The sequence below is a fragment of the Marmota flaviventris genome, chromosome 8 (genome assembly GCF_047511675.1).
Source record: "Marmota flaviventris isolate mMarFla1 chromosome 8, mMarFla1.hap1, whole genome shotgun sequence".
Classification (NCBI taxonomy): Eukaryota; Metazoa; Chordata; class Mammalia; order Rodentia; family Sciuridae; genus Marmota; species Marmota flaviventris.
In genome coordinates this window covers 62,805,843-62,832,138 of record NC_092505.1, presented here as the reverse complement: position 1 = coordinate 62,832,138, position 26,296 = coordinate 62,805,843, and the positions used below count along the sequence as shown (strand labels likewise).

Here is a 26,296-nt window from a genome sequence, read left to right as displayed (position 1 = left end):
TAGCCCTATTTTTTTTTTTTTAATTTTATTTAGAGACAGTTTATGCCTCACCTTGCTGAGTCTGGCTTTGAACTCCCGATCCTCCTGTCTCAGTCTTCTGAGCTACTGCGCCCAGCCCCATGATGTGTCTCTTCTATTTTTCACAGGTGACTTTACTTTTATTCATCTTGCCCAAGTTGTAAAATATCACCATCAATATTACACAGAGCTGCTGTTCACATGTGCTCAGCTGTTTCAGTAAAGTAAGAAAAAACCCACAATTTTCAATTAAGTGTATCAACATTGAGGAAAAAAAATGTGATTTTAGATATAGATGTTGATTCCTAAACATTAGCTATTATTTCCAAATTTCAGTCCTTAGAATGTTTAAATGCTATATATTCGTGTGGAATTCTTCAGAATATTGAAGCATGTAGAAGGTGTAGTCATGTATACCTAGGATTATTACATGCTTGTATTTGTCTTAGTTTATGCATATACTGAGGAGAGTATACATATAGTGTATTTTTAAGGGAACTGAACACTAACAATTATTAACTGGGTATAAAATATAAGTAGCAGCTGATTAGCTGTTCTTTGCTTTTATGGTATTAGGAAAAAAAGGAGAAGAGATGGAGGGAAAAATACAAGCTTTCATGCACCAGGCCCCTATTCCCTAAAACATACTCCTTCCTATCTCTTGAACTGGCTGGAATATCCTGCACTGCTCTCTCCCTACCACCCTCCCAGTGCAGTGGGAAAGTCGGTGGGTAATTGGGTCCAGATTGGAGGTGTTTAAATATTCATGAGGCTGGCAGGGGACTGGGAGGGGGCGACTGTCTCGAATGGGGTAGGGGCTACAGGAAGTGATTAGTCATTGAAAGCTAGTGAACAATTCTGAGAAAGAGACCAGGAGAGAAGAAAAATCAGGGACCTGGGGCGGGTGGAGAAGAGGGAAAAGAAGAGAAGAGAGAAGAGGGAGGGAGGAAGAGAGAGAGAGAGAGAGAGAGAGAGAGAGAGAGAGAGAGAGAGAGAGAGAGAAATCGAGAGCGAGCATGTGCGATGAGCAATAGCTGTGGACCTTACAGTTGCTGCTAACTGCCCTGGTGTGTGTGAGGGAGAGAGAGAGAGAGAGGGAGGGAGGGAGAGAGAGCGCGCTAGCGCGAGAGAGCGAGTGAGCAAGCGAGCAGAAAAGAGGTGGAGAGGGGGGGAATAAGAAAGAGAGAGGAGGAAAGGAGAGAAGGCAGGAAGAAGGCAAGGGACGATACAACCATGCTGTGCTGTATGAGAAGAACCAAACAGGTAGAGCTAAAGATTTTTACTTCTTGCTGTTGTGAAATTACCACAGTACAGTATTTCCCTGTAAAGGCAGAAAAAAAAATATTTTAACTGCTTCTGCTCTGGCATGGTGCTCGCGTTTCCTTAGCATATGGTAACTGATGGTTGCATCCCAGCTTTTATTCTTTTCTGCCTTTCATGCTCTGGTTTTGGAATGCTGCTACTAATTAGGATAAATGTGGAAAAATATGCCCGTTTGGCTAGAAATACGATTGCTTTTTTGACTATTAGTAAATGCTCAGCGTTTTAGGTCTCTGGTTTCGAGGGTGTGGATGTAGAAAGGGGTGTGGGGAAGACGTGGGCTCTCCTACAAGATAGGAAGGCGATCCTTTATATTATTTGCAAAAAAGCAGGGTTGAGGGAATTATATTCAGGGTTGAGTATTGCCGGTTTGGTCGTTCAATTTTCTCACATGTGCTGCGGAAGATGCCTTATTTCCTGTGTGCATGAGCTTCAAAGGGGCTCAGGTATTCATGGAAAAAGCATGTGCACATTTTATTTATTTATTTTTCAATGAATGAATGAAACTATGATTTGGGATTTTAAAAAAGAGAACCTCAAGACCACTGGGGCTGGGGGAGAAATTGGTTGTGTAGAAGGGGAAAATCCCCTTACTAAGATCAGTAGCCGATTGTGCACCAGCTGGTCGGAGAAGAGGGTGGACCACGCCCCTAGGAGCTTTGAGCTCCGATGGGATGGGAAAGACAAGCCGAGCCTGGTATTACCTGTTGGAAACCAGGTCTTTTTCCTTTTCCCCTTCCCTTGCTTTTCTCCTTGGATTATCAGTGACCAGAGACATGCTAGCACCCTGGATAATAAGCATGGTGACTCATTTTCATCAGGAAGAGGGACACATCCAAGATTAGAAAGAATCCAAATCTCTTCCTTCCCTCCCCCACTGCCTAGATTTTTCTTCCATTTCCAATTGCTCACTTATTTCTTGAAAGACATTTTAGAAACTTGATTGGGGGTGAAGATGGGGAGGAATGACGAGTTCGGTATTCCGCAGTAACAGACAGTGCAGTGACATTCCCCCAAAGAAGCCTTCTAACATTTGTTGGAACACGTTTGAGTGATTTTGGCAAAGATTAAGGAGAAAAATGGGTGTGGGGTGTGGGTGTGTGCATGTGTGCGTGCGTGCCTGTGTGTGTGTGTGTGTGTGTGTGTGTGTAGTATACATGCCCATTGCCGGGGTGTGGGGTGGGGTGTGGGTGGGGGGCAGTCTTCCTTAAGGAAGCCCTTTGCAGATTCATTGCTTTAGGGCTGGGGTACAAGAGATGGGATTTGGGTATTATTCCTGAGCAGGTATTGGAAATTGGGCAATTTGTAATACACTCCTTGAATCCGAAGGGGGTGGAGGAGAGTGGAGAAAAAACAGCCTGCCAGCCTTGAATTTAGCCAGCGCCCTGGAAGGAGGGGTGGGGAGTGAGGATGAAGGAGAAGGTAGAGGAAGAGAGGAGCAGAATGTAAGAGCAGTGGGTGGAGAGGCAAGGCCAAAACGAATGAATGAATGAATGAATGAAGTAGAAGACATCCTTGGATGTTTGGAGAAAAGTCAGCTTGGGGGGTGGGGTGGCTATTTGCAGCATTTCTCTAAAGCACTCTTTGGTTCCAGAGACTGATGCTGCCATTGGATCATTTTAAAAACTAGGACATTTCCTTCCCTTGTCTTCCTTCATTTTAATATATAAATATAATAGACACAGGTGTCTGGGTTAAGCACACTGTCAAAAAAAGGTTCTAAGGTTACCCCACTGCTGAGCTGGGGAAATAAAATTTAGGAAGGCGGAGCCCTAAGGAAGCCAGTGCTGTTCATTAAAAAAGCTTTAATGCTGTGGAAGAAAAATATACTGGTTTACAACTTGTTCCCATCCTATTTATACATATGCAGGTATATGAATATCTTCTTTGATAAAGGAAAATAAGATTTTTAGAAAGGAAATTGGGGCTAATGGAATTCCCTTCCCAAAATGAGGGCAGCCACTTTCACTCAGGTTCTATCTTGTCAACAGCCCTAAGAATTCACTGATGTGCAAAGTGATGAAGATGAAATTGTGTGTTTAGGTAGTTGTAGAAATTTGCATGTAAATGTGTATAGTATCCGCATACTTCATATGTAACAGTCATGCATGTACTATGTGGTTTCCATGCCTTCCTATGTTTCAGCATCATTCATATGCAAAAGAGCAAATGAAAGGTATAGAAATGGTCCTTTTAATGCATACATTATATAAATGTGTACTTATGTGTGAAACGGTCACATCTCCTATATAACACCGTTAGGTATCATTCACATTTGTTAGTGTTTGAGATACTATTAAATCAGACCGAAGGAAATGGTGTATTCAGGGTGTGGGCTCACACTACACTGACTGACATTTTATATAGTGTGAATACTTAAGTCTCACGCAGGCTTCCTGCTTGTGGGTGAAATGATCTTCTATCATCATTCATGGCAGAATCCAGTGGTGTCCATCCTTCTTCTGACATCTGTTCATCATCCTAGTCCTTAACAGGGAATAAAACAAGGGCACAGACCTGCAAAGGTCTAAACTCTGCCACACCCATGAAATCCAGCAGAAACGTGGGAGGGGGCTGGAGGGCTTGCACTTCCTTCCTCTTCCACTTGAGCAGTATAAAGAAGCAGTCTCAGATTTCTAAGTTGTAATACATTGCCAATGGGTAAGGAGAAAGCAGAAGTGGTCTATATTAGCTATTAGTTAGCACTCTAGATTTTTATAGCAGAAGAAGAGAAAGGGAGTCGGATGGACATGAAAAGATAGTAAAGAAATGGGCAAAAGAGAAATAAAAGAATCCTGGGGATTTTTATTGGTTTATGATTTTCAAATATCTTGGGGCTTTCTTTAAATTTAGCTCAATTACCACACATATTGCAGATGATTGAAAACTTGTAAGGTGTGAAGTATGTCTATAAAGCAAGAAAACTGTGAAATTTTTCCTTTGTTTAAAAACAGTGACTTTAGTTTGTAACTGAAGTATAAAGAATACACTGCAAGCAAGGAACCCCTCTGTTCCCCAGTCCTTAACCCTGCTGATACCTGCTTTTTTCTCCATACAACAAATAATTCTTATTTTTGAGAGGGTGATGTGTAGTTGGAATTCAAACCTATCTGCAACCCTTGCAGGGTGGGGAAGGTGTAGAAGGACACAGTCTGGCTGCCTGGTGCAGACCTTCTTCCTAGTGATGAATTGGATTCCTCCTAAATCTCTCTGAGCCACACCCAGTGTCATCCAGGGACTTAGTGAATTAATTAAATGGAGGCATTCTACTTAATATAATTGAAGTTGCTCATTTTTAAAAATTGTGGTTTCCACCACACATTTCCAAATTTAAACAGAAGAAATTACTTAAAGAGCATTTTTTTTTTCTACCCAATTATTTGATCTCACAGAGAACCCTAGAAAATTTGTGGTGATTCTAGAAATGTGTTCATTTCTGTAATTCTTCCTAACCCATGCCAGGGTGAATACACAATGAGCCCTGATCTCTCCTGCTGAAAGAAATCTGTGGAACTCTGTTCCCTGTGCCTCTCTCCCCATACAGAAGCAACTGGAATGAGAAAACAGGGGGTTAATTTTCTTTCTTGCTGAGCTGGCGGAAAACTACAGAAACCTTCTTTGATGTTTCCTGCTAAAGGGAAGCTCCTGTTCACCAGGAGGGCTCAGGGTCTCCTTCCCCTCCATCATGGTGAAGTTGTCAGTGATATGCCTGAGGCTGAATTCATCCACAGACTGCAGTTTTACCTGGCCCATAAGGATAGGGTGGGGGTCTTTCAGAGAATAATAGAACATATATATTAACCCAATGTTCTCCTTGTTCAAATTGATAAAGCAAGACACATCGAAAGTCGCCCTCTATTAATAGTTCAAAGAATGCAGGTAGCCAGTTCATCTCAAGGGAAGGCACAGCATTTAACTCTTCACTTCCCTCCTCACTAGAATAGAGGCATTTGGACCCCCCAGCAGAGTCTGTTGTGAACCAAAGAAGTGGAACATGCACAAGAATTCTTCCTTTTGAATTTCTGTACCATTGTAATGAACTTTTCCTAATGTGCTTGGAGATGTTGGGAAGAGCACTTTGCTCTTGGGTGAGCCCTTAGTTGATGCCACACATTGATTCTGTGATCTTGAACAGATGAATCACGTGGTCCCCTTGGGTTTTTGTTTCCTCCTGACAAACGGAGACTAAAAAATAAACAACAAAACCCATCAAACCCACCCTGGTTATCTTAAAGGATTTTTATAAAGATTAAACATAATTTACGTGAAACCAAAGATCAACTGTAAGAAATTTTTCTCCAAGGTTTGTAATGGAAGGCTTGACAGAATCACCAGTTTTTTCAGACTCACGTGGTGCCTACTTAGTGTGACCTTTTCTGTTAGAGATTAGTTCCTCCTGATCCTGGGTGAAGCTCTGTGTACTCTTCTACTCCTCTTTTATCTGGGGCCTGACTCCCTCCTGCCCTCCTCCCAATTCCTTATCACAAGCTGTATTAACTCTTCTCCCCACAGCCCATGAATATGCTCATCTCTTTTATCTTTAAAGATCCTCTCCTGACTCTACATCTGGATCTGCACAGGGCTCCATCTCACCCTCCATGTAGAACAAAGTTCCTAAAAGTGCTCTACACCTTCTTTTTTTTTTTTTTTCATGGCTCCCTAATAACTCTTCCACCAGCTTTAATGAGGCTTCCCTGAATCCCACTGAGACATTCTGAAAGGGCACCACCCCAGGGCGACCTCTCAGGGGCATTCTTGTCCACTCCCCTTCCTGAAACTCTTCTCACTGCACTCTATTGAAAGTTCTCCTCTTTCTCCTCTCAGAGAGGACCTACAAAGACTGCTTTCCTGGTTTCTCTCACTCTCTTCTCCCCAAAATATTAATAATAACCTCCTAGACCATAATCTTGATCTACTACTTCTCTTATTTAACTAATATTAGAAGATCTCATCCATGTCCAGTTGTAACCCCCTGTGTGATTTCCAAATCCATAGATCAGACATCTGTCTTGAGCTCTTGATCCATATGAAGATACCTTGAAGTATTTCAAAGACACCCAAGTTCAGAATGTATGAAACCAAATGTGCTGTTCTCTGTTATGTACCCCTCCTGGTCTTCCTTACTCCACTTATTACTAAAACACTGTCCATCCAGCTTTAGCGCTCTAGGAACCTGGGGGAATCACAAATATACTTCTTTCTTTCAACCCACACATCCAGTTATTAATTCTTGACTCCAGTTAAAAAGATTTTCTAGTATTTTCTCTGCTTTTCAACCCTATCTGTTTATATAAACAATTTGATTCACAATTTCTTCTTTCTCATCAAGGCAATAGCTGTTTCTCCATGTTTTTGTCTTCCTATTCTCCTCGCACATAACTCTGGAGTTATCTTTACCTAATGGTGATCTGGTTATACTACTTTGGACATCCTGTGATTGTTCAATTTAAGTGCAAGCTAAAATACATGCTCTTCAGCATGGAGGCACAAGCTAGTCTTGTCCCACCTCCCAGGGCCCTCTTCGAAGTCCTTCTCCTACTCACCTGTGACACCACATCAATATTTCCGGCCTTTGCTCACACTTGACTGTCATCTGCCTACATGACACTTCCCTCTCAGCCTGGACAATTTCCATTTCTTCTGGAAGAGTTAGCTGTTTGAAACCACTCTTAACTTCCCAAATGGTTTTCTCCAACCTTGTTTGTGTCCATACTATATTTTGTACTATCTTGGTGGCCACTTATTTTACTATGTAGAATTAATTTTTTTCCCCACACTGTGAGCTACTTGAGGAAAAGGACAAAATCTTAATTCTTTTTCTATCCCTGGTCCCTATCATACTGCTTGATACCTAAAGTAAATGGTTTTAATGATGAATAATCTGTTTGCTGAATGAGTATAGAACCAGATTTATAGCCTTCCCCCAAGATATGGCATATTTAAACAGAATATTAAAACTAATAGTTTTTTGTTTTTTTTTAATCTATTGGCATGAAATTTTCAAGTGTAGCTGATCAGCCAATCAGGGTGGCACATACCTGTAATACCAGTGACTTGGGAGGCTGAGGCAGGATGATTCAAGTTGGAGATCAGCCTGGGAAATTTAGCTAGGTGCTGTCTCATGATAAAAATTTAAAAAGGCTAGGGGTGTAGCTCAAGGGAAGAACTCTGCCTGGCATGTGTGAGGCCCTGGATTCAACCCCCAATACTCCAAAATAAATAAATAAAGTGGAGCTGATCATCCTTGACTCTTGTTATTGACTTGTGACAACTATGAAAGCAGGCAGAACAATGAGCCCATTTGTTCACTGTAGTCCTCTAGACTGCCTTAACTGGTGTTATGTGGAAACCTTCCTTCCATGTCTTTGACCTTCATCAACTAGAGTGATAGGCCCACCCTTCCAAGCTTAATGGAATCCTCATTTAGATACAGGACTACTGCACTCTTGGATCCTCAGGTATCCTTCCTTTGGAGCCTCAATTGTTTTGCTCCAAAATTATTACACATGACCCTGAATCAATCTCTTGTTGCTTTTAGTTGATTTGTTTATTGATCTCAAAAACTTTTAAAAATGCACATAGGGGTGAGTGCTCAAGAATTAATTTTGCCTTTAGATATTTTTTCCTCCCACTGAAGTATCCACATAATAATACCCATAAACATCTTGCATAGGAAGTAGGGGAGGGTGAATGTTAAGCAGTCTCTCAAAAGTGTGCTAAATGCATGAGAATTAGATCAGTTTTGTCTTCCTTAGGATTGAATAAACTAAAGGGATTTGGATGCCAAAGTAGGCCTCTTGTGCCTATATATGGGGAAAATTGCAACAACAGGTTTCCATAAAATACCCTTTGCCAAACATTAAATAGTGTGTTTTCTCTGACTGACATGGCCATGTCCTTAAGAAGAGCAGCAAAACAAAGTGATGTAGAGGTGAAGTTCGTCTTTTAACTGCTAAAGTTGTGTAGTGTTCCTTAACTGCTATTCCTTTATTCTATATCTTGCTCAATGCTCCCAGTCTCTTTGGCACTGAGTTTTCTTTTCCTTCTTTCCTCCCCTCAGATCCCAGTGAAGTTTTTCTGATTAAATAATTCCATTTCATGCTAGTGTTTAGTGGATGGGGCTATAGAAGGAGAACTTTAAGAAAAGCGTGTTAGGAACAACTTTCAAAATAAGTGTTTAAATCAAAATGGGTACTGTAAGTTATGTCTAGTACATAGTAGATTCTCAACAAATATTTGTATGAGGGATAAGTGTAGGAAGAGAGGGGCCGTCATCATGGGTTATTAGAGGAGATGTCCTGGGACAGAAGACCATTCCTGTGTATTTATTCAGAGCAGGCTTTGTATAAATGTACACTCAAGTCTATTGGTCCTTTTCACAAAGTGATGTGGTTAAAATTATAATTCCCTCTCCTGCCTGCTTAGGTCACAGTGACATACCCGCAGTCTATTTGGGTTAGTATGGCAATATGATCTCCCAAATTTCCTATCCTTAATTACTTACAGTTCTTGTTTTCTTAGATGTTGTTTGTTTAATGTCCTGTTTCATGTCTTTGTAGTGGAATAAACCCTTCCCTTGGGTTCTAGACCTGGCTCTGCCAATTGCTTGTCCTGTGGTCTTGGGTAAGTAACTTAATCTTTCTGAGCCTCAGTTTATTCATCCATGTAGTAGGCACAAGAAACCCTCTAAATCTTGACTTGCCTTTTTTACTAGGTTGGTAGATGGCTTCATTATGAGGTAAAATGAAGTGATTAAAAAAAGTGTTTTGCAAACAATGTATTTTTCAAAAATAAGGTATTATTAATTTTACATAACAATTCCTAAGGTACGCTTAGCTTTATTCAAAGAAGAAGTCCCTTGACTCTCTGTAGAGGATGTTCTTCCTCTGTCCCCACCCCTCTCCTATTCTCTACAAAGTAAAACCACCATGCTGATGGGTGGGAGCGTAGTGCATTTTGATCATTTCCCTTCAGAAATTTCAGTGACAGAATTTAGATAAGAAAATATTCCAGTTGTCATTAGCTCCAAATTTCATTATGAATATCTATTGTTTTCCTTTTTACCCCTTTCTGTTTTACTCTTTCCTTTACATTCTGTTCTTCATTTGCTAAGTATGCTGCTTGTCCCCACCCCCCACCCGCACTTCACCTCCAAACTGGGTTCTCAGCACTAAGATTACCAGGCATGCTGTGCTCACATCCATCACATGAGGGCCCAGTCAGGCAGAAGAGTGGAGAGGGAAGGGAGAGCCTGTTGGGAGATTGAAAATGGAGATGCAGCCTGGTTGGAAGCATACTCCAGATTATTACCTGGGCACCTTTCATCACAGTTTCAGGGTTCCTCAATGCATTAGGAATAAACCTTTATCAGAAGAGGATAAAATCTTAAACCTTGTTAAATTTAACTCTAAAACTCATAAATAATTTTCTAAGTCCTCAGAATCTCCACAGAGGATATTTTAATTCTCCTGTATCTCTGCTTATTATTGGGATAAATTATCATCTTAATACAAATATTGTTTTTTCAAATTCTCATACAAGCAATGGAATTGTGCAATCCCAAGAAACTGAGTTTTAAATACACAGATAATATTTGGAAATATATTTAAATTATAATAGTTAGATCATTAGTGTGAGAGATTTTATTTGACATAACCAAACATCTCCCTTAAAATATTAGTATCATACTTGTTTCTCAAAAATACTATTATGTAGGGGACTCTTAAAGTCTGCAATAGAAAATTATGCTAACTGGAAATTTCTAGCTGGTGCCCAGAAGGAAATGATAATTTATATAATTATATTGGTAGTTAGAATGGTCTAATATATCACCTGCAAACCTTCACTGTAACCACCTCTCCCTCTTTTCCTCTCTTCATCTCTGTCTCTCTCTCCATACAGACACTTCTATTTTTTATATGTTCTTTGATTCAGGACAGGTTACAGAAATTGCCATTCAGGGTTCATAAAAAGAATCAACTGAAAGGAAACTAGAGATTATATAAAAGGAAGAAATTCAACAGCTAAGCCTGTGGGAAACAGGGTAGATCTGGGAACCCCAATGGCAGGAATTAAAAAACTGTCTGGGGCCTTGCAGTTAAAAGACTCAGTAACTAATAATCCTAGATTCTCTTCAAAACAATCAAAAAACAATTCAAAACTAACAATCCTAGATTCCTCACTTCAAAATTCTAAGTGAGATATAGATAGATAGATAATAGAATGAATAATAATAAGTGAATTTGAATGGTCCTGCTTGGGTTAGCTACTACCTCTGGGCCAGTCTTTCCTGATTGGAAGAAGAGCTAGGTCACATAGTTTCTGGAAACCCATACCTGTGAATCTATGAAAGGACAAATTGGCTGACAAAAAGTACCCTGTGGAATATTTCTATACATCCATCTCTGTTTTCAATTTGTTATTACATACTCTTACTATTGGTAGGGTTCAAAATGGAAGCAGTAATCACACAAATAACTGAGCTTATATACCTTAAAAAAAAGAAGTTTAGGAAAAATCTCTAAACCTGGAGATGGTAAACGCTAGATTTTTACTGTTTCCCAGAAACCTAATTCTGGAAGGTACCACCTGACTAAGAGAAGCTCTAGCTGTCATATACTCTTGCTCATTTGGCACAAAGTAGTTTTGTTCTTTTTTTTTATTTGTAAGATCAATTTCTGTAAAAAGATTGGGCAATAATTGGAGTAAAATAGCTCCACTCAATTTATATGAGAGAAATGCTACTCCTTGATATTAGTCATTTCATTTTGCATGTTCTTGAATTAATTCCAGCAATCATCACCATATTTATCTATTTTTAGCAAATTGGCACTTTGTAAAATTTTGAGCTGTTGTCTCCATATGCACCAGTTTGCTCTAAATGTAGAATGTTGGTAATTAGCCTTACATCCATTATTTGTAATCTCAGTTCCAATAACTATTTAAAATGCTATTTTTAAATGAAAACTGTAAAAACCCTAATATCTTCCCATTAATAACTACATGAAAGAGCCAGATGAGGTAAAGGAAAAAAAAAATAAATGGAATGATCTTCAAAGGCTAAGCAAACTCAGGAATTGGCTACTTTTAAGAGTGGATTTAGAATTTCTTAGTCCCTATAACTAGCTGAGGAACTAGGCTTGAGAAGAAGCTCTTAGGATGCACATCTTCTGCCCATTCTTACTTTGCCTTGGTTCAGAGACCAATTTTCCTGCTTTGAGTATAAGCTAAGAATTGAAAGTTCCTCTTAATGACCAAAGTAGATCTTAATGACAGCTGCTTCCGAAGAAATGTATTCTGTAGTTCTACTCAAATTCCTCCATTATTTACAGGAAGGAAGGAAGATTTCTCTTTAAAAGAAACTCCCAGTTTCTAAGTAGTTGAATGGCAGTTCAACTGCACATGTTGCATTAGTTAGGTGGCTTACTTTGATTATCCAAAGTGACTCTATTCAGGGTACTAATGTGGGAAGAAGAATAGGTGTTAGGTGTATTTGGGGTGCACATTACATTTTAAAGTTCTTTCTTTTAATCAATGAAGAAAATAAATACTTCATTGGAGAGATGAGAAAGATTAATGATTCATTGCAAAACCCCCTCCATTATATCTTCATCTCGACATTTGAAGAGATTTTTCCCCCAAGTTTTATTGGATAAATATTTCTAAAATATTTTGAGAATTTCAAAAAGAAGGGGAGAATGACATTGATCACTCAAAAAATTCACTATCTTTCTTTAGTTAAATCTGAGTTGGGGACTTGATTTATTCAAACATCCTTTTTTCTTGAGAGCATTGTTTGAAGTAACCCCAATGAAATAGAGGGAAATGTTTTCTTCATCATCTGGAAAATCTCCTCTGGAGACTTTAGGTAGGTATTGCATATTCACTTGACAAAGCCTTTCATACAAATCTTCTTAACGCAGTGTTCCTCAGGGTTAGGATAGCCTTTGATTGAAAGATACAAGGTGATGGTTTTTTGATAACTCAGCCAGACTTAATTTTCCATATTGTTGAACAATTATTTGGAGAGTTATATGGGAAATTTAAGAACAAGCTGGGTGCATGTCTCTAATCTCAGCAACGAGGGAGGCTGAGGCGGTTCACAGGTTCAAAGTTAGCCTCAGCAACTTAGCTGAGACCCTGTCTCAAAATAAAAAATAAAAAAAGGTGGGGTTGTGGCTAAGCACCCAGTACCCCACCCCTGCCCCCAACCCCCAGAAAAGAAGAAAACCTACCAAAAGACTTAGTTTTTTGTACATTCTTTCCTCCATCTAGAACTTCATACTTCATACCTCTTAGGTGAAACCAGTAGAGAAGATAAATTGAGGACTTCTCTAACTGGAAAAGGGAGGAAGCAGCTACAGATATAAAATAAAATCACTCAGTTTGGAATTGGGCCATAACCCTCTAGTAAAAACTGTCACAGGAACGTTAATGACCACAAATGGCTCAGACCCCACTTCTGAACACCATCTGGAAAACAAAATATGCCCAAGAGAAATATTATTCAGAAAAAAAATTCAAGAAGTTTGGGTGCTAGTATACTTAAATATACTTAACTGTAATTAGAACTAAATTCAATTTTTATCTTCATTTAGTGGGAAGACATTATTGATTCTTGGCCAAAAAAGAGAAATGCCAATTTTGTTGTCACAGCTATTGTTTCATCGTAAGCTAAATAATATCTTTCAGCAATTAAGAGTTTTTCTGCAATCCTCTACAATTTTACTACATTGACAGTCCAGTGTCACTGGAAACTGACTTTTTGTGTACATACTTAAGTTTATTTTATAAACATGTCTTACAAAAATTATAAATTTGAATCGCTTTGGGTGTATAATATGTATCTATCAGTAAAAATGAAAGGAAAATCAGTAGAAAATCAACTTTCCCATTATTCAAGTTTTCCAGATGTTAAAAATGTTATTTTTTTTCTATTCTTTATTGTCATCTCAAAAAAAATCACACTAATATCTTCTTTTTTAAAAATATTTTTATAGTAGATGGACACAATACCTTTATTATATTTTTATGTGGGAGCAAAGCCACACATGCTAGGCAAGCACTCTACCAACTGAGCTACAGTCCCAGCCCCCTATTATCTTTTTATTTTTTTGTAGATTAGATCTGACTTCCATACTCTTCACAATATCTTTTAGATCTAATAGCGCATTCCAAGTTTCCCAGCTTTTAACACAGAAATAATTAGTTTTTTTTTTCTCTTACTAAGACAACAATACCAGTTACCATATTCTTTTTTTTTTTGGTGCTGGGATTGAACCTACTGTCTCTAGCATAGCAGAGCTCCATCCCCACCTCCTTTGCAATGTCTTTTACACTAATCTTTTCTATCTTCTATAAACCTTTTCAGTCAATATTTCAGAAGATAATAGACCCCAAGTCCCTACAGTACTGATGCATAATTGTAATTAACTAATTAACCCTCTCTGTTACATCTGATTGATAATATTTATATACCATGCTTGGAAGAAGAGAGTATTATCATTTACTTTTTTGTGATCTGTGATTCAGATGAGAAACCCCTGGTGAAAAATGTGGTTAGTTACCCAAATTCCCTGTTTTCCATATCAAGTCTGCACATTGCCTATTGATTAATCTAATATTGAATTTGTCCCTTTTCCAAAATTTCAAGGGTTTTTCTTTGTTTACAGAGTTAATTTAAACTTGCACTTTCATAATTGTTTTTCAGAGTTACCAATAATCTATTTTTACTTTCTCTTCTACTGGGTCTGGCCTTGATTACCCTGTGAATTCAAACAAATTTAGTCTCTTTGGGTTGTCTTTTCCTTTTATGAATAACAAAGGTATTGAACAAAATTTTCTCCAAGGTTTCCAGCTCATAACATAACAGATTCTATAGAAAAAGTCATCTCTTTGTTTTTGGGCATTCTGCCCCAGGCAGACTTGGTAGGGATTTAAGTATGACTTTTTCCTATAGATCTGTACATTGTCATTGTCACTACCTTGGAAAGTCCTTTTTATTCTTAGCTCAATCCTATCCAAACCAAGATGCCTGAGAGAGAGCTTTCTCATTCATGAAGACTTTCCTGATTGCAGTGATCCTTTGTGACCTCTTTCCCTCCTAGATCTTCTGTAGTATGTACTCCCTGTCCCTTTCCCTTGCCATTTCATCAATCAGAGCCTTACCTAATCATCAGTTGTATTTATTTGTACCTGATTCCCACAACTAGTTTGCAAACTCTTTGAAGGTAAGGTATCCAGTACAGTGTCTACCTCAAGAAACATGACTGAAATATTGATTGATGTCTATTCTTTGATCAGCTCTGTATTAGACTCTGAGGGATTATCTGAGACAAATAGAAGGCTTAGTGAACTCTCAGAAAGACAAGTAGAACTATCTTGCTTGACTTCTCTAGAACATTGGGCATCATTAAAGATGGCTTCCCTCTTGAATTTATTTATTTCCCTGGTGTTCATACACCCATTTCTGTTGGATTGTTCATCCTAAATTGTAGGTTACATACTTTCTCTCAATCCCAATTTGGCTTTATTTATTTCTGCCAATCTCTGAAAAATTGGTATTACTAAGGCTTTTGCCATTATTCTCATGTTTGTAATAAGCAATCTCCATGAATAATCTAACCCATGGCCAAAACTCTCACATGGAATAGTGGGTCTCAAATTTTCTAGGTTCTCCAGCCAAATCTACTTCTGAGCTCTAGAGCTTTGTATATAACTATCCCCTGAAAATCTCTTCTGATGATCCACAGTAACCCCAATCTCAACATTTCCTAAACACAAGTCATGATTTCATATTTCCAGATCTCTTCTGTGTCATACAATCATCTAATTCAGAAATAGAACACTGGACTCATTTCCCATATCTTCCTTATATCGTTAGATGCTACTACTTTCCTCCTAGTTGCTATAAGAGAAAAAACAAACCCCAAACCTTCGTTTCTCCTTTTCTCTCATCATTCTTCTTTTCTAGTCATCTCGAATGTAATCTAATGTCATGGAAACTCATGTGATAGGCTCCCCTTTAGTATCCCTTCTTCTACCTTTAACCCCTTACTAATCAGTTTGCCCTCAGGAGCCAGAACAATTTTTTTTTAAGTGTCTATGATCTTGTGTCTCTTCCTATTTAAAAATCTCTAATGGCTTTCCATTTCACTTAGAAACAAAACCAAACTCATAATTACCAAGGCCTGTAAATTCCTACATGATCTAAGCCTTGCTCCTCTGACTTCTTCAAACCATACCCATCTTGGTCACTGAATGTCCTGTCCTTTTTAGTTTGTAAAACCTATCAAGCATATTTCTTGAGCACAGGATCCTCTTTCTGTAGCTCTTTACTTGAGAGGCCTACCCATCTCTGCAGTGTCCAAGCTACTTCCTGAGACATCACACTTTTAAAAAATTTTCTTTGTAGGACTGTTTACAATCTGATTAAAACAAAACGAAACATTTGTTAATCTATTCCCTACTTCCCTCTTCCAACTTCAAAGGCCCACCCCTCTTCACACCCTATTACAATTATGTTGCTTAATGGAATGACCCAAATTATTTCACAGTTTCTTTCCAAATACTGTTCATTTTACCTGATTACAGTCTTTCCTGCACTCCTTTTCTGCTTATTTCCAGTTGTTTCCATGACATGTCTACAGTTGTTTTCTTCTTTGTACCATCGTTGTGTCATACAGACTCTAGTATAAGTATCCCTGTATGTGCATTCTCCTTTAGAATAGGATTCATGTTTCACTTGTTCACTTGTTGCCTACATGCAGTTCTCATTTGGTGCTTAGCACACTATAGGCTGTCAATAAATAGTGGAATAAAGGGAGCTTACACAAATGAGTGTACCAGTGTCCAGTAAGTAGTATGTGCTAGCCAAATTTGATTAGAACTAAGGCAAAGGTTTTTTAACTCCCACAGTCAAATCATAGTAGGTGCCCATTTTTGGCACAGTCCATAATGGGGCACCTAATAGCTATCTCACCCAGAGCTAAGACCACACAGACTTGGATTTCACCCAAGCAGTGCCACCTGGGTGTTTCAACAAATAACAACCACCATTTTGTAGAATGATATTGATCATGGTCAGGAAGATAGCCATACTTGACACTATAAAGTACTAACTACCTGGGCTGAAGATAAGTAGTAACTTTAAATATGCAACATTGTCTTCATAGCCAATGATTCTGCCTCCTGAGCCAGGTGGTGGACATCCAGACGTCCACCCCTTTCCTCACATTTAAAACTGCTGTTATTATTATTTGTACTACTCTCTTGGGAATTCTGGTACAGTTTCCTTCTTGTTAATAATGTAGCTGCAGGTACACTGTGTCTTGATGTTCACTCTTTAATTTCTAGTTAGGAAAATTATGCACCATAATGCTCAGTTGTTGCTTTTCCTGACCCTTCTATGCTAAGGAGGCACCCTCTGTCTACTGTTGTTGTATTTACTCCAAACTGATAATAAGAAGAAAAGATACTAGAAGATTTTTCATAGCCATAGAGCAAATGGCCAGGAAATCAATGATTTGCCAACATCTACCCTATATCTGTTACACACAGTGATGTGATTCCTGGGAAGTAGAGCTGAGAAGGAATTTGGCTCTCCTTTGGAATTCTAGTGAGGGAAAAATATCCTAATTGAATTTGCTTTCTTTGTAAGAATAGTTGTGAGTATCAAAAAGGGAAAACAATGGTCTATGATCATTAGGTAGCTAGGTGCTATTGAATTAAAACATTAAATATGGCTTTTATTTGTTTTTTGGTCTGGATGGGAAACATACATTACTTTTTATTTATTTCTTCAAGAAATTATAGTGTAAGTTTCAAACTGATAACTTGAAAAGCAAACTTTGGAAACACATTTCATTTTTAGATTGTGATAGTGTTCAGTCCAAAATCAAATTTGGGAAGTACCAAAAGAATATAATTTTCCAGTTTAGGGATCAGATGATCATAAGGAAAGCAAAATGAAACAAGACTATCTAAAAAAATGTGAGTCACTTTTCTCAGTTGTACATTTATTTTTATTTTGGTAATTATGTGGGAGGTAGGGAAGATGCATGAGTAGTATGGGTTGTTGATAAAGTAGATTAGAGAGGCGGGTAATTGACACTGGAGAAATTGGTTTCAAGGGTATGGTAGAACTTTGTGAGACCCACCAGACATGAAACAACCAGTGCAGCCATTTCAGAAGAAAGTCCATTTGCCATCTTACTGATCTAGCTATACACTATTTTAATTTCAGTTTTCACACTTTCTATTTGTCTGCTTTCTCAACAGAACCCTTCTAGAGAGTGCAAAACCATTTCCACATCAAGACTCTGGAGTCCTTGGTGTACAACTATAGACATTGCAGTGTCAGGCCACCATAAATTTTAAGTTGCCAATAAGCACATGATCTTCCAGGAATAACCAGCAAATCTGGGTTATTCTAATTAAAGCACATTGAAGTCAAATTTTCTGGAACTAAGAAGAGAATATCCTTCTGATTCCAGTGAAATGTCAACAAGTTAGGTGTATTTTGGTATAAGAATATCAGATTAGACCAGGGGATGACAAAATATTCTAGCCATTTTTCCCGCATATGAGCTGTTACTACCTCTTAATATTAAAACCAGTACCATTGCCAGGTACTGGCGCATGCCTGTAATCCCAGCAGCTGGGGAGGCTGAGGTAAGAGGGTTTTTCTGGGTTTTCTTTACTGTTCTCAAGTTCAAAGCCAGCCTCAGCAAAAGCGAGGTGCTAAGCAACTCAGTGAGACCCTGTCCCTAAATAAAATATATGCCCCTGAGTTCAATCTCTAGTACTCCTCAAAAAACAAACAAAAAAATAGTATTATTTCCTCCACTGGAGATGTTTCTTACCTCCAATTTGCCAAACTATAGTCTAATTTCAAAAATTGTGTTGAAATATCACCTTTTTCATAAAATTATTCAGATATTTTCCCATTCCCTATTGTTTCATATTGCATTCACTATAGTAACCTCCCTTGAAACTTCCCCTCCTCAAGTTGTTTATGTGTTTCTCACTCTCTCTCACATACATATGCAAACAGATACATACATGTAAAACATATGTGTGTATATGCATATGTATGCTTGTGAATATATATATATATATATATATATATATATATATATATATATATATATATATATAATCTCACAAGGATATTTTTTATGTATTACCCTTTCCTGTTTTCTTAGAGATTGTGTAAGTTTCACTCCTGGGTTTTCTTTCCTATTCTAGACGGCACAAGGCACTGTACAAAGATTGTACTTATTGAGTCTACTGTTAAAACCACTATTATTTTATCTCCCGGGGATAGGTTGTCATCCTCTTTGCTGAATACATAGTGATAATTATCATTATTGAGTGGTAGTAGATAAAAAGATTTTAGGGATTATCTAGGATTTTTTAAAACTTCTTTTTGGCTACATAAACTTTTTGACCCAAGATGAAACATTTCTCAGAATCCAAATATATCAAATAAATAAAAGATGCTGCTATGGCTAAGGCAGACTTGATGGCCCAGAAATCTGTCTAATCAGCCATATCTTTACTCCTCTGAGACCCGCTGATGATGCCTGGAAAACAGTTTTTAAAACACTGATTTACATCCAATCCTTCATGGTGTGAATGTTGGGAAGTTCTGGGCTCAAGGTCATTCAACTCAAGGGCCAAACTAGAATTCCTTCCTGTATCTGTGAAAGAAGATCATGCTTTCATTTTCCGAATGTATGAATCCTTAAATTTTCTAAATTTAAGTAGGCATCAATGAGCACGGTTCTTTCATACATTAAGACTAGATGTTATTTTTCTCTTTTTCTCCTTTTGGCTCTTATATTAGTCTTTTTCATCAAGACTAATTACTGGAGAACATATTTTTCTTATAAAATATTGTATAGAAATCATTTATTCATGCAACAAACATTAATCATCTACTATAAGCTAAGAGCTATGTCAAGTGCTGAAAATATAGAGATAATATATTTTAAAAGAAACAATTTCTACCCTAATGTAGATTATAACATAGCATGGCAGACTATGTGTGGCACCTTAAAAGTCTGTATTTTAAAATGTGCTCTAAGTAATTTTATTACTCCCAGGTGTTATTTTCCTAATTATTCAAGGTTTTTTTCCCCAGGAATAACACAGTAGTGTTTCTTTTGTATTGATGGAATATGCAACCAGCCTTGGAGGTTGGAGGGTGAACTTTGTAAATAAAAAGACGTTCACAGGTCTAAAACCTTAAACACCACAACTCCAAAAGATTTTAGGTGATTAAATGTGTTAATACATGTTCAGTACTTCAAACTTAAAACTCTACCTGGCATGTGGTAAGCACTTCTTGTTAGCTATTGTTTATTATTGATTCTGTTGATGACCATGTTGTTGTATGCATGTTAAATGAATCATGTATCTCAATCTCTCTTTGTAGGAGTTCTTAAAGGACTAATTTGTGGATTGGGTGTAGTATGTGTGTTTTTGCATATCTTTGTATATGTGTGCATAGTTATCTGAAGTTCAATGAAATATTAACTGAGGAGTGAAAATTTAATGCAACTGACTTAAACCTCACATGCTCGGTGCTCTCAACACTCTGTAGGGCTAATATATATTGATTGTTGGGTCTGGAATTCAGGTATAATTAGTATTTCTTACAGACATGGCACTGCAGGAGAAATAGAAATTTGGTCCTGCATCAACTTAGAGCTGAAGAGGCTCATCCCTCCCAGGAAGCTGGAACGTGGGCATCTCAGCACCTACACTTGGCTGCTTTGAGTCGTCAAAGAATGATGCAAAGGCACAATGAAAATTGCAAATTATCCTTAGTGGTTGTGGCATCCAGTCCAAGGACCCTTATTCTAATCAGTGAGGGGACTCTCTTTGAAGCTTTCCTAGGCCCACCTTTACTTGGTTCCTGACTGTGTCTTTCTCATCAATGATGTGAATTCAGACATTATCCTAATTCAAGCTAGGTTCTCTGCCTGCACTCTAGAATATTACTAATACAATCCTATATTCAAAAATCTAGCCAAAGGTACTAACATTTCTTACTTGGATTATTGCAATTGACCAGGGGATATTGCACTTGTGTTTCCTCTGTAAGAAATGCTTCTTTGCAGCATATGCTCCCTTACCTTCTCAGATATTTATTCAAATCTCACCTGGTAAATTTCATCAAGAAGACTCTCTCATTGCCCTATATAAAACAGCACTTCACATCTTCAGTTCCTATATGCCCCATTTTATTCTCTTTCATTTATAGCCCTTGTATGTATCTACTTTAGATACTTATTTAATCTTTTCACATTTGGCATGTAAACTCCATGAGGTCTTCATATCTCTATTAATGACTTACATTTCTGAGAACTTAGTACAGTGCCTGTTACATATCAGCTGCTCAATAAATCTTTATTGAAAGATTGAATGCATGCACTTAAGTTCTGTTCAGAAGTATAAGGAATAAGCCAAATATATGCCGTAGCTTATGAATCATTCCATCTTTCCCCATGTCTATTCTTGACCAGCAGCATCTCATATATTTCTTTCAGTGTAGCTGTCAGTCTAAGATATGTGATGCAGTGGGTTTCCAAAGAGTAATAGAAGGGGAATTTTGTCCTGCCTTCCACTATAAAATGCTTATTTATTTCTCCTTTTAACATTTTAATTGTTTAAATATTCGGGGAGGATTTTCCTGCTGTGGTAAATTTATACTCATTAAATTGTCAAATGTGACTGTATTATTTATTTATTTATTGCAAGCACTCCTGGGGAAATGCTTGCTTTTGCCACTGGCACCATCTGGCTTTGACTGATTATTGCATTTTACCTGATAGTCTTTGGACAGGACTATCAGGGTGATAAATGGGTGAGAAGGAGGGGATTTCAAACACTGGTTGAAAAAGGATAACAAACCTGTAGCAATAAGTCAGACACTATGAGGCATTCTAAGCCCTGAATAAGATAGAACATCCAATCCATGTCCTATTTGCATTCCAGGTTAATCTTCAAAGAGTCGACATGGCAAAAAACATTCCAAGATAAAACGAGCAAGATCTTCTAGAAAAGATTTAAGTCTCAAAGCTAAAAGAAAAATCCTTTATGGTTACTGAATATGCTGCCTTTCCATGCCATTGTGGCTGTGCCTAGAATTCAGCATGTTTCTTAGCATCAGTGATTTATAGATGGAGATTAAACAAACAAACAAACAAAAACCCAACCCTTCAGAACAGTTTAAGACAGTCTAAGATGGGGCTGGGGATGTGGCTCAAGCGGTAACATGCTCGCCTGGCATGCTTGGGGCTCTGAGTTTGATCCTCAGCACCACATACAAATAAAATAAAGATGTTGTGTCCACCGAAAAAAAAAAAACCTAAAAAATAAATATTAAAAAATTCTCTCTCTCTTAAAAAAAAAAAAAAAAAGACTTTCTAAGAGAAAATTTGATTTGTGGGAACCAAAGGATAAAACTAATGATGGCAAGTAGCGCTAAGTCAGGCACCAGGTCCTGAGATTGTCACCGGAGCTCACATCAAAGCCCTGTCTCCACCAGAGGCTTCATTCCAGACAGAAGTCAGGCTTCAGGGTTTCTTAACATGTCTGATTCTAGTGAAGAGTCTTGTTGAGGCAGGAAGGCTAATGAAGCTATTCAATCTTTCATCTTTCCCCAGAGAGAGACATCTTTCAAGTATATGTATGGCCGGCCCCAGTGTTATCTTGGTTTATCAATAGATCACCTATCACTTTCACAGTATGTCTGAGTTAGCAGTGATTTTTAGAAGTCACCTTGCCTACGAATTACTCATTTATTCATCAAGAAATATTTATTTGGTGACTACTACAAGGGACATAGATTAAAACATGGACCAGACAGGGTACGTTCATTCCTCTTTATGACATCTTTCTTAGGTTGAAGTTCAGTCTTTGATGCAGTATCCTCAGTATTTTGTGTGATGCTGCTGTTCATCTGCTATAGCATTTCACTTAAAAGATTAGTGAGGCCTGGCCAAATTGTGTTTATTCCTTATTCAAAATGTCAAATAGAATCAGAGTAGAAGTGCTAAACAGTTAATTTGGTGAACTCTTTCAGCTTTCTCTTCTTTACCAACCCTTTTTTTCTTTTCTTTCTTTCTCTTACTGGAGATTGAATCCAGGGGTACAATATCACTAAGTTACATCCACAGTCATTATTTATTTATTTATTTTGAGACAGGGTCTTGTTAAGATGCTGATTCTGGCCTGGAACTTGGATCATCCTTCTGCCTCAAGTGTGCACCCCCATGCCTGTTTATCTTGTAGTTTTTGACCTTTCTCAAATTCACTCTACCTGATCATTCTCCATGCTTACGTGGAGATAGGACTTAAATACCAAATTTGGATATTTTTAACTCAATAAATATCAGATTATTAATGCCACAAAAATATCCCAAAACCTCAATATATTTCAAAATAATGTTCCTTGTTATTAAATGAAGCCTCATCAATTCACTTTATATTCATTTGTATAGAAAAATTCAAGCTTTGGAATAAATCCAAATGGTTTAAAATGAAATTCCTACATCTGTAAAACACTTAGAAGTAGCTTAAGGAAAATATTTCTTGAAGCTTTTCAGCATTGGTCTTAGCAATACTTAAGGTATTATGAAGTGTCACGAAATAAAAAAAAAAAGTCATGTAAACATGAAAAATGCAAATTATGAAATTTTGGGGATCTTTGAGACTTCTAGTTTGGGTCTAAGATAATGATCAATTGTCATTTATCAGAACTTTGGTTTAGTGAAAATTCATAAAAATTTAAATGTTATATTAACTTTCTTAATTTCAAAATATGTTACTAAAAACCATTGTATTATTTCTCTTGATAAGATTATTCTTAAACCATGATCTAAGAGTCTCCTATTATTCTCTCACCGTCAGGATCCAGAAACAGTGCCAAGGGTAAGTCAGCCTTAGATAAACAGATTGTCTGGCCTAGGCCACCAATCTGTCCAACATTTGTGACCTATAAAGATTTTTCCTGCAAGCAGCTCTGCTGGTGTCAACTGTTATATATGCACAGTGGAAACTTCCAAAGCTGTTATTTCCCAGGTTTGTTTTGCTTATAAAACTAATTGCTACTACTATGCTAGGAAATTCATTTTCTTTTTCCTCCTCCTCCTTCTTCTCCTTCTCCTTCTCCTTCTCTTCCCTATTTACTGGATCCTATAAAGGCTTAAAAAACCTGTGCCTTTTGTTCAGGGATAAAAGCTACAGGAGAAGACCTCAAGATTAGATAGAGCACACAAGCTTTGCACTATATACCTTGGTGATGTAACAAAGACTCAAGGATGGTTGTTATAGGTGGCCAAAGGAAGGGAAGTCCTACAGGATCCTGAATTAAACATAAACCCTCAGAGAAACAATTGCCTAATTAAGTAGACTATCATCTCTCATAGAGAACACATAATTAAGATGGGCCCTGAGTGAAAGATCTCTCCATTGAGAGTTGTTTGCAATTGAGTGCCATATTATATGTCAGAAACCCTCTTCTCACCCTGTTTTATAAATTAAGTATCTTCTCTCAAGAACCTAAAAAAACAATGTGTTTTTCTTGAATCCCTAAGATGGACTTAAGTCTATTAGGTGATATGGGACATATTGTGATGGGAGTAGGTCACTATCACCATGGAGGGTACTATGTTCTGAATGTTTATGTCCCCCAAACATTCATCTGCTGAAATCCTAACCCCAATGTGATGGTAATAAGAGGTGAGGCCTTTGGATGTTGATCTGGTCATAAAAACAGAGGCTTCATGAATGGGCTAAGTGCCTGTATAACAAAACCTCACACAGTTGTCTTGCCCCTTCCACTATATGAGAACACAAGAAGGCTCTGTCTGAGGGCAGAAAACAGATAAAGTTGACCAGACACCAAATCTGCTGACACTGTAGTCTTGGACATCCCAGTCTCTAGAACTATAAGGAATAATCTTTTTTTTTTTTTTTTTTTTTTTTAAAGAGAGAGGGGGGAGAGAGAAAGAATTTTTTTATATTTATTTTTTTCGTTTTTGGAGGACACAACATCTTTGCTTGCATGTGGTGCTGAGGATCGAACCCGGGCCACACGCATGCCAGGCGAGCGCGCTACCGCTTGAGCCACATCCCCAGCCCCAGGAATAATCTTTCTGTTGTTTATGAGCTACCCAGTTGTGGTGTTTTGTTATATCGGCACAAAGGGGTGGGGGGGGAAGGCTGGTATTTAGGAAATATGTACAAACTGAGAACTAATACTCAAAGCAAAACAAAAGCAAAGCAAAGCTGTCTATAATTAAAGGATACAGGAGCTGTGAGAGTCCGTGAGGACTCACTGGGGGAGGCAGAGGAACCTAAGAGCTCTAAAGATGAGGACACCAGGAGAGCATTCAATACAAGGAGAGAAGAGAGGGCACTTCAGTGTTGTGGGATGACAAGGAGAATGTTCATGGAGTGTTGGGGAGACCATCGTGAAAATAGTGAAGAATGCTCGATGGGAAGAACAAGGGTGGAAATGGGTGTGTAGGATTGGGTCTAACCCCACCCCACCAAAAAAAAAAAAAAAAAAATCGCCTGATGTGATAAGAGATTTTTGCCTTTGGTACTTTTGGCTAAGGGATGACATGATGAAAGGCATTGTGGTGGTTATGCACGCAGGATTGCACGGGGAGACTTGAAATGAGGATGCACGGATGAGGAAATGAAACCTTGGAGTAGGATCTTCATAATTGGAACTTAAATGGGAAGCAAACTGAAAATGCTTTGAAGAGAAATGGGTCATTTTCAGTATTAAGGAATGTGAAGAAGAGTCTCTGTGAATATGTCTGATGTGTGACCTTTCCAATTCGGCTAACCAATTGACATGTGCTATACGTGGTCTGATAAGGTGACTCATAGAAGCAGTCCTCATTTTTAGTTGGTTACTCGAGGCTCTTCTTCATATATCCTTCTTTTTCATTTTCATTTGATTCTTAGATTTGATTCTTAGATTGCTATTTCTATTACCTAACCTTATTTTCTGTTTCTGACTCCTTCAGGTGTACCCTATCAGATATCCCTCTTTTACCTCCGAGAGTGGGAATCCTCTGCTCACTGGCCTCTGCTCTCACTCTGGTTCTCTAACCTTGGACACCATCTCTATCTAGCATTGAACTCCATTACCCCATTACAAACCCACTGAACACTCTGAGTCAGGCCAGTCCCCCTTACTTGCTCTGTGATGGGTAGAGAAGTGAACATGATTCTAATATTTCTAACTTAGATTTTGTCAAGTGGAAACACTATTGGTGGGATGGACAAAATTGAAAGGAAGAATTGATTTGGTAAGGAAGACAATTGTTCACATTTCTAGCATGGTCAGTATGAGTGAAGCATTCAGAAAGGAATGCTTAATTGAAGGTTCAGAAGTAAAGGCATGGAGGACGGGTGCAAGTGACTCAGTGGGTTATAGGGACACACTCATGGCTTCGGTTGAGGGAGAGTTAGAGAAGAGCTTGGAAGGGCTTATTCTCTCTTCAGTGGCAGAAAATATTTCATTGAAAGAAACAGAAAGAACTCGGTATGGTGGCCCAAGCCTATAATACCAGAGACTCTGGAGCCTGAGGTAGGAGTTAAAGATCAGCCTTGGCAACTTAGGGAGACTGTGTCTCAAAAAAAAAAAAAAAGGCTGGGAATGAAGTTTCGTGGCAAAGTGGCCATGAATTCAGTCCCCATTCCAAGGAAAGAAGGGATGGAAGAAATGAATAGTTAAGGAAAGAACAAGTACAGGAATCAGAGAAGCACATTAGGAGAAAGCTTTAAATTAGAACGGTCAGTACGATTAAATCAGAGTAATCAAGATAGATGAGAATGAAGAAGAGGCCATTGACTATAGGAACAAGGGGTCCATTGAGATAGCCTCTGAATATGCAATTTAGTGGAGTGGCAAGGATGAAAGCCAAAT

General features: G+C 38.1%; 1 protein-coding gene across 1 annotated transcript in view; it reads left to right on the top strand.

Annotated features, from left to right (window-relative positions):
* Positions 1–1,220: 1,220 nt before the first annotated feature.
* The window catches only part of Gap43 (growth associated protein 43), a 95,551-nt gene continuing 70,475 nt past the window's right edge, over positions 1,221–26,296 (top strand). Inside the window, exon 1 of the mRNA XM_027936119.3 lies at positions 1,221–1,281. Coding sequence (XP_027791920.1) covers positions 1,252–1,281 — 30 coding nt within the window. The 5' untranslated portion in view covers positions 1,221–1,251. The remainder of the gene's footprint in view (positions 1,282–26,296) is intronic.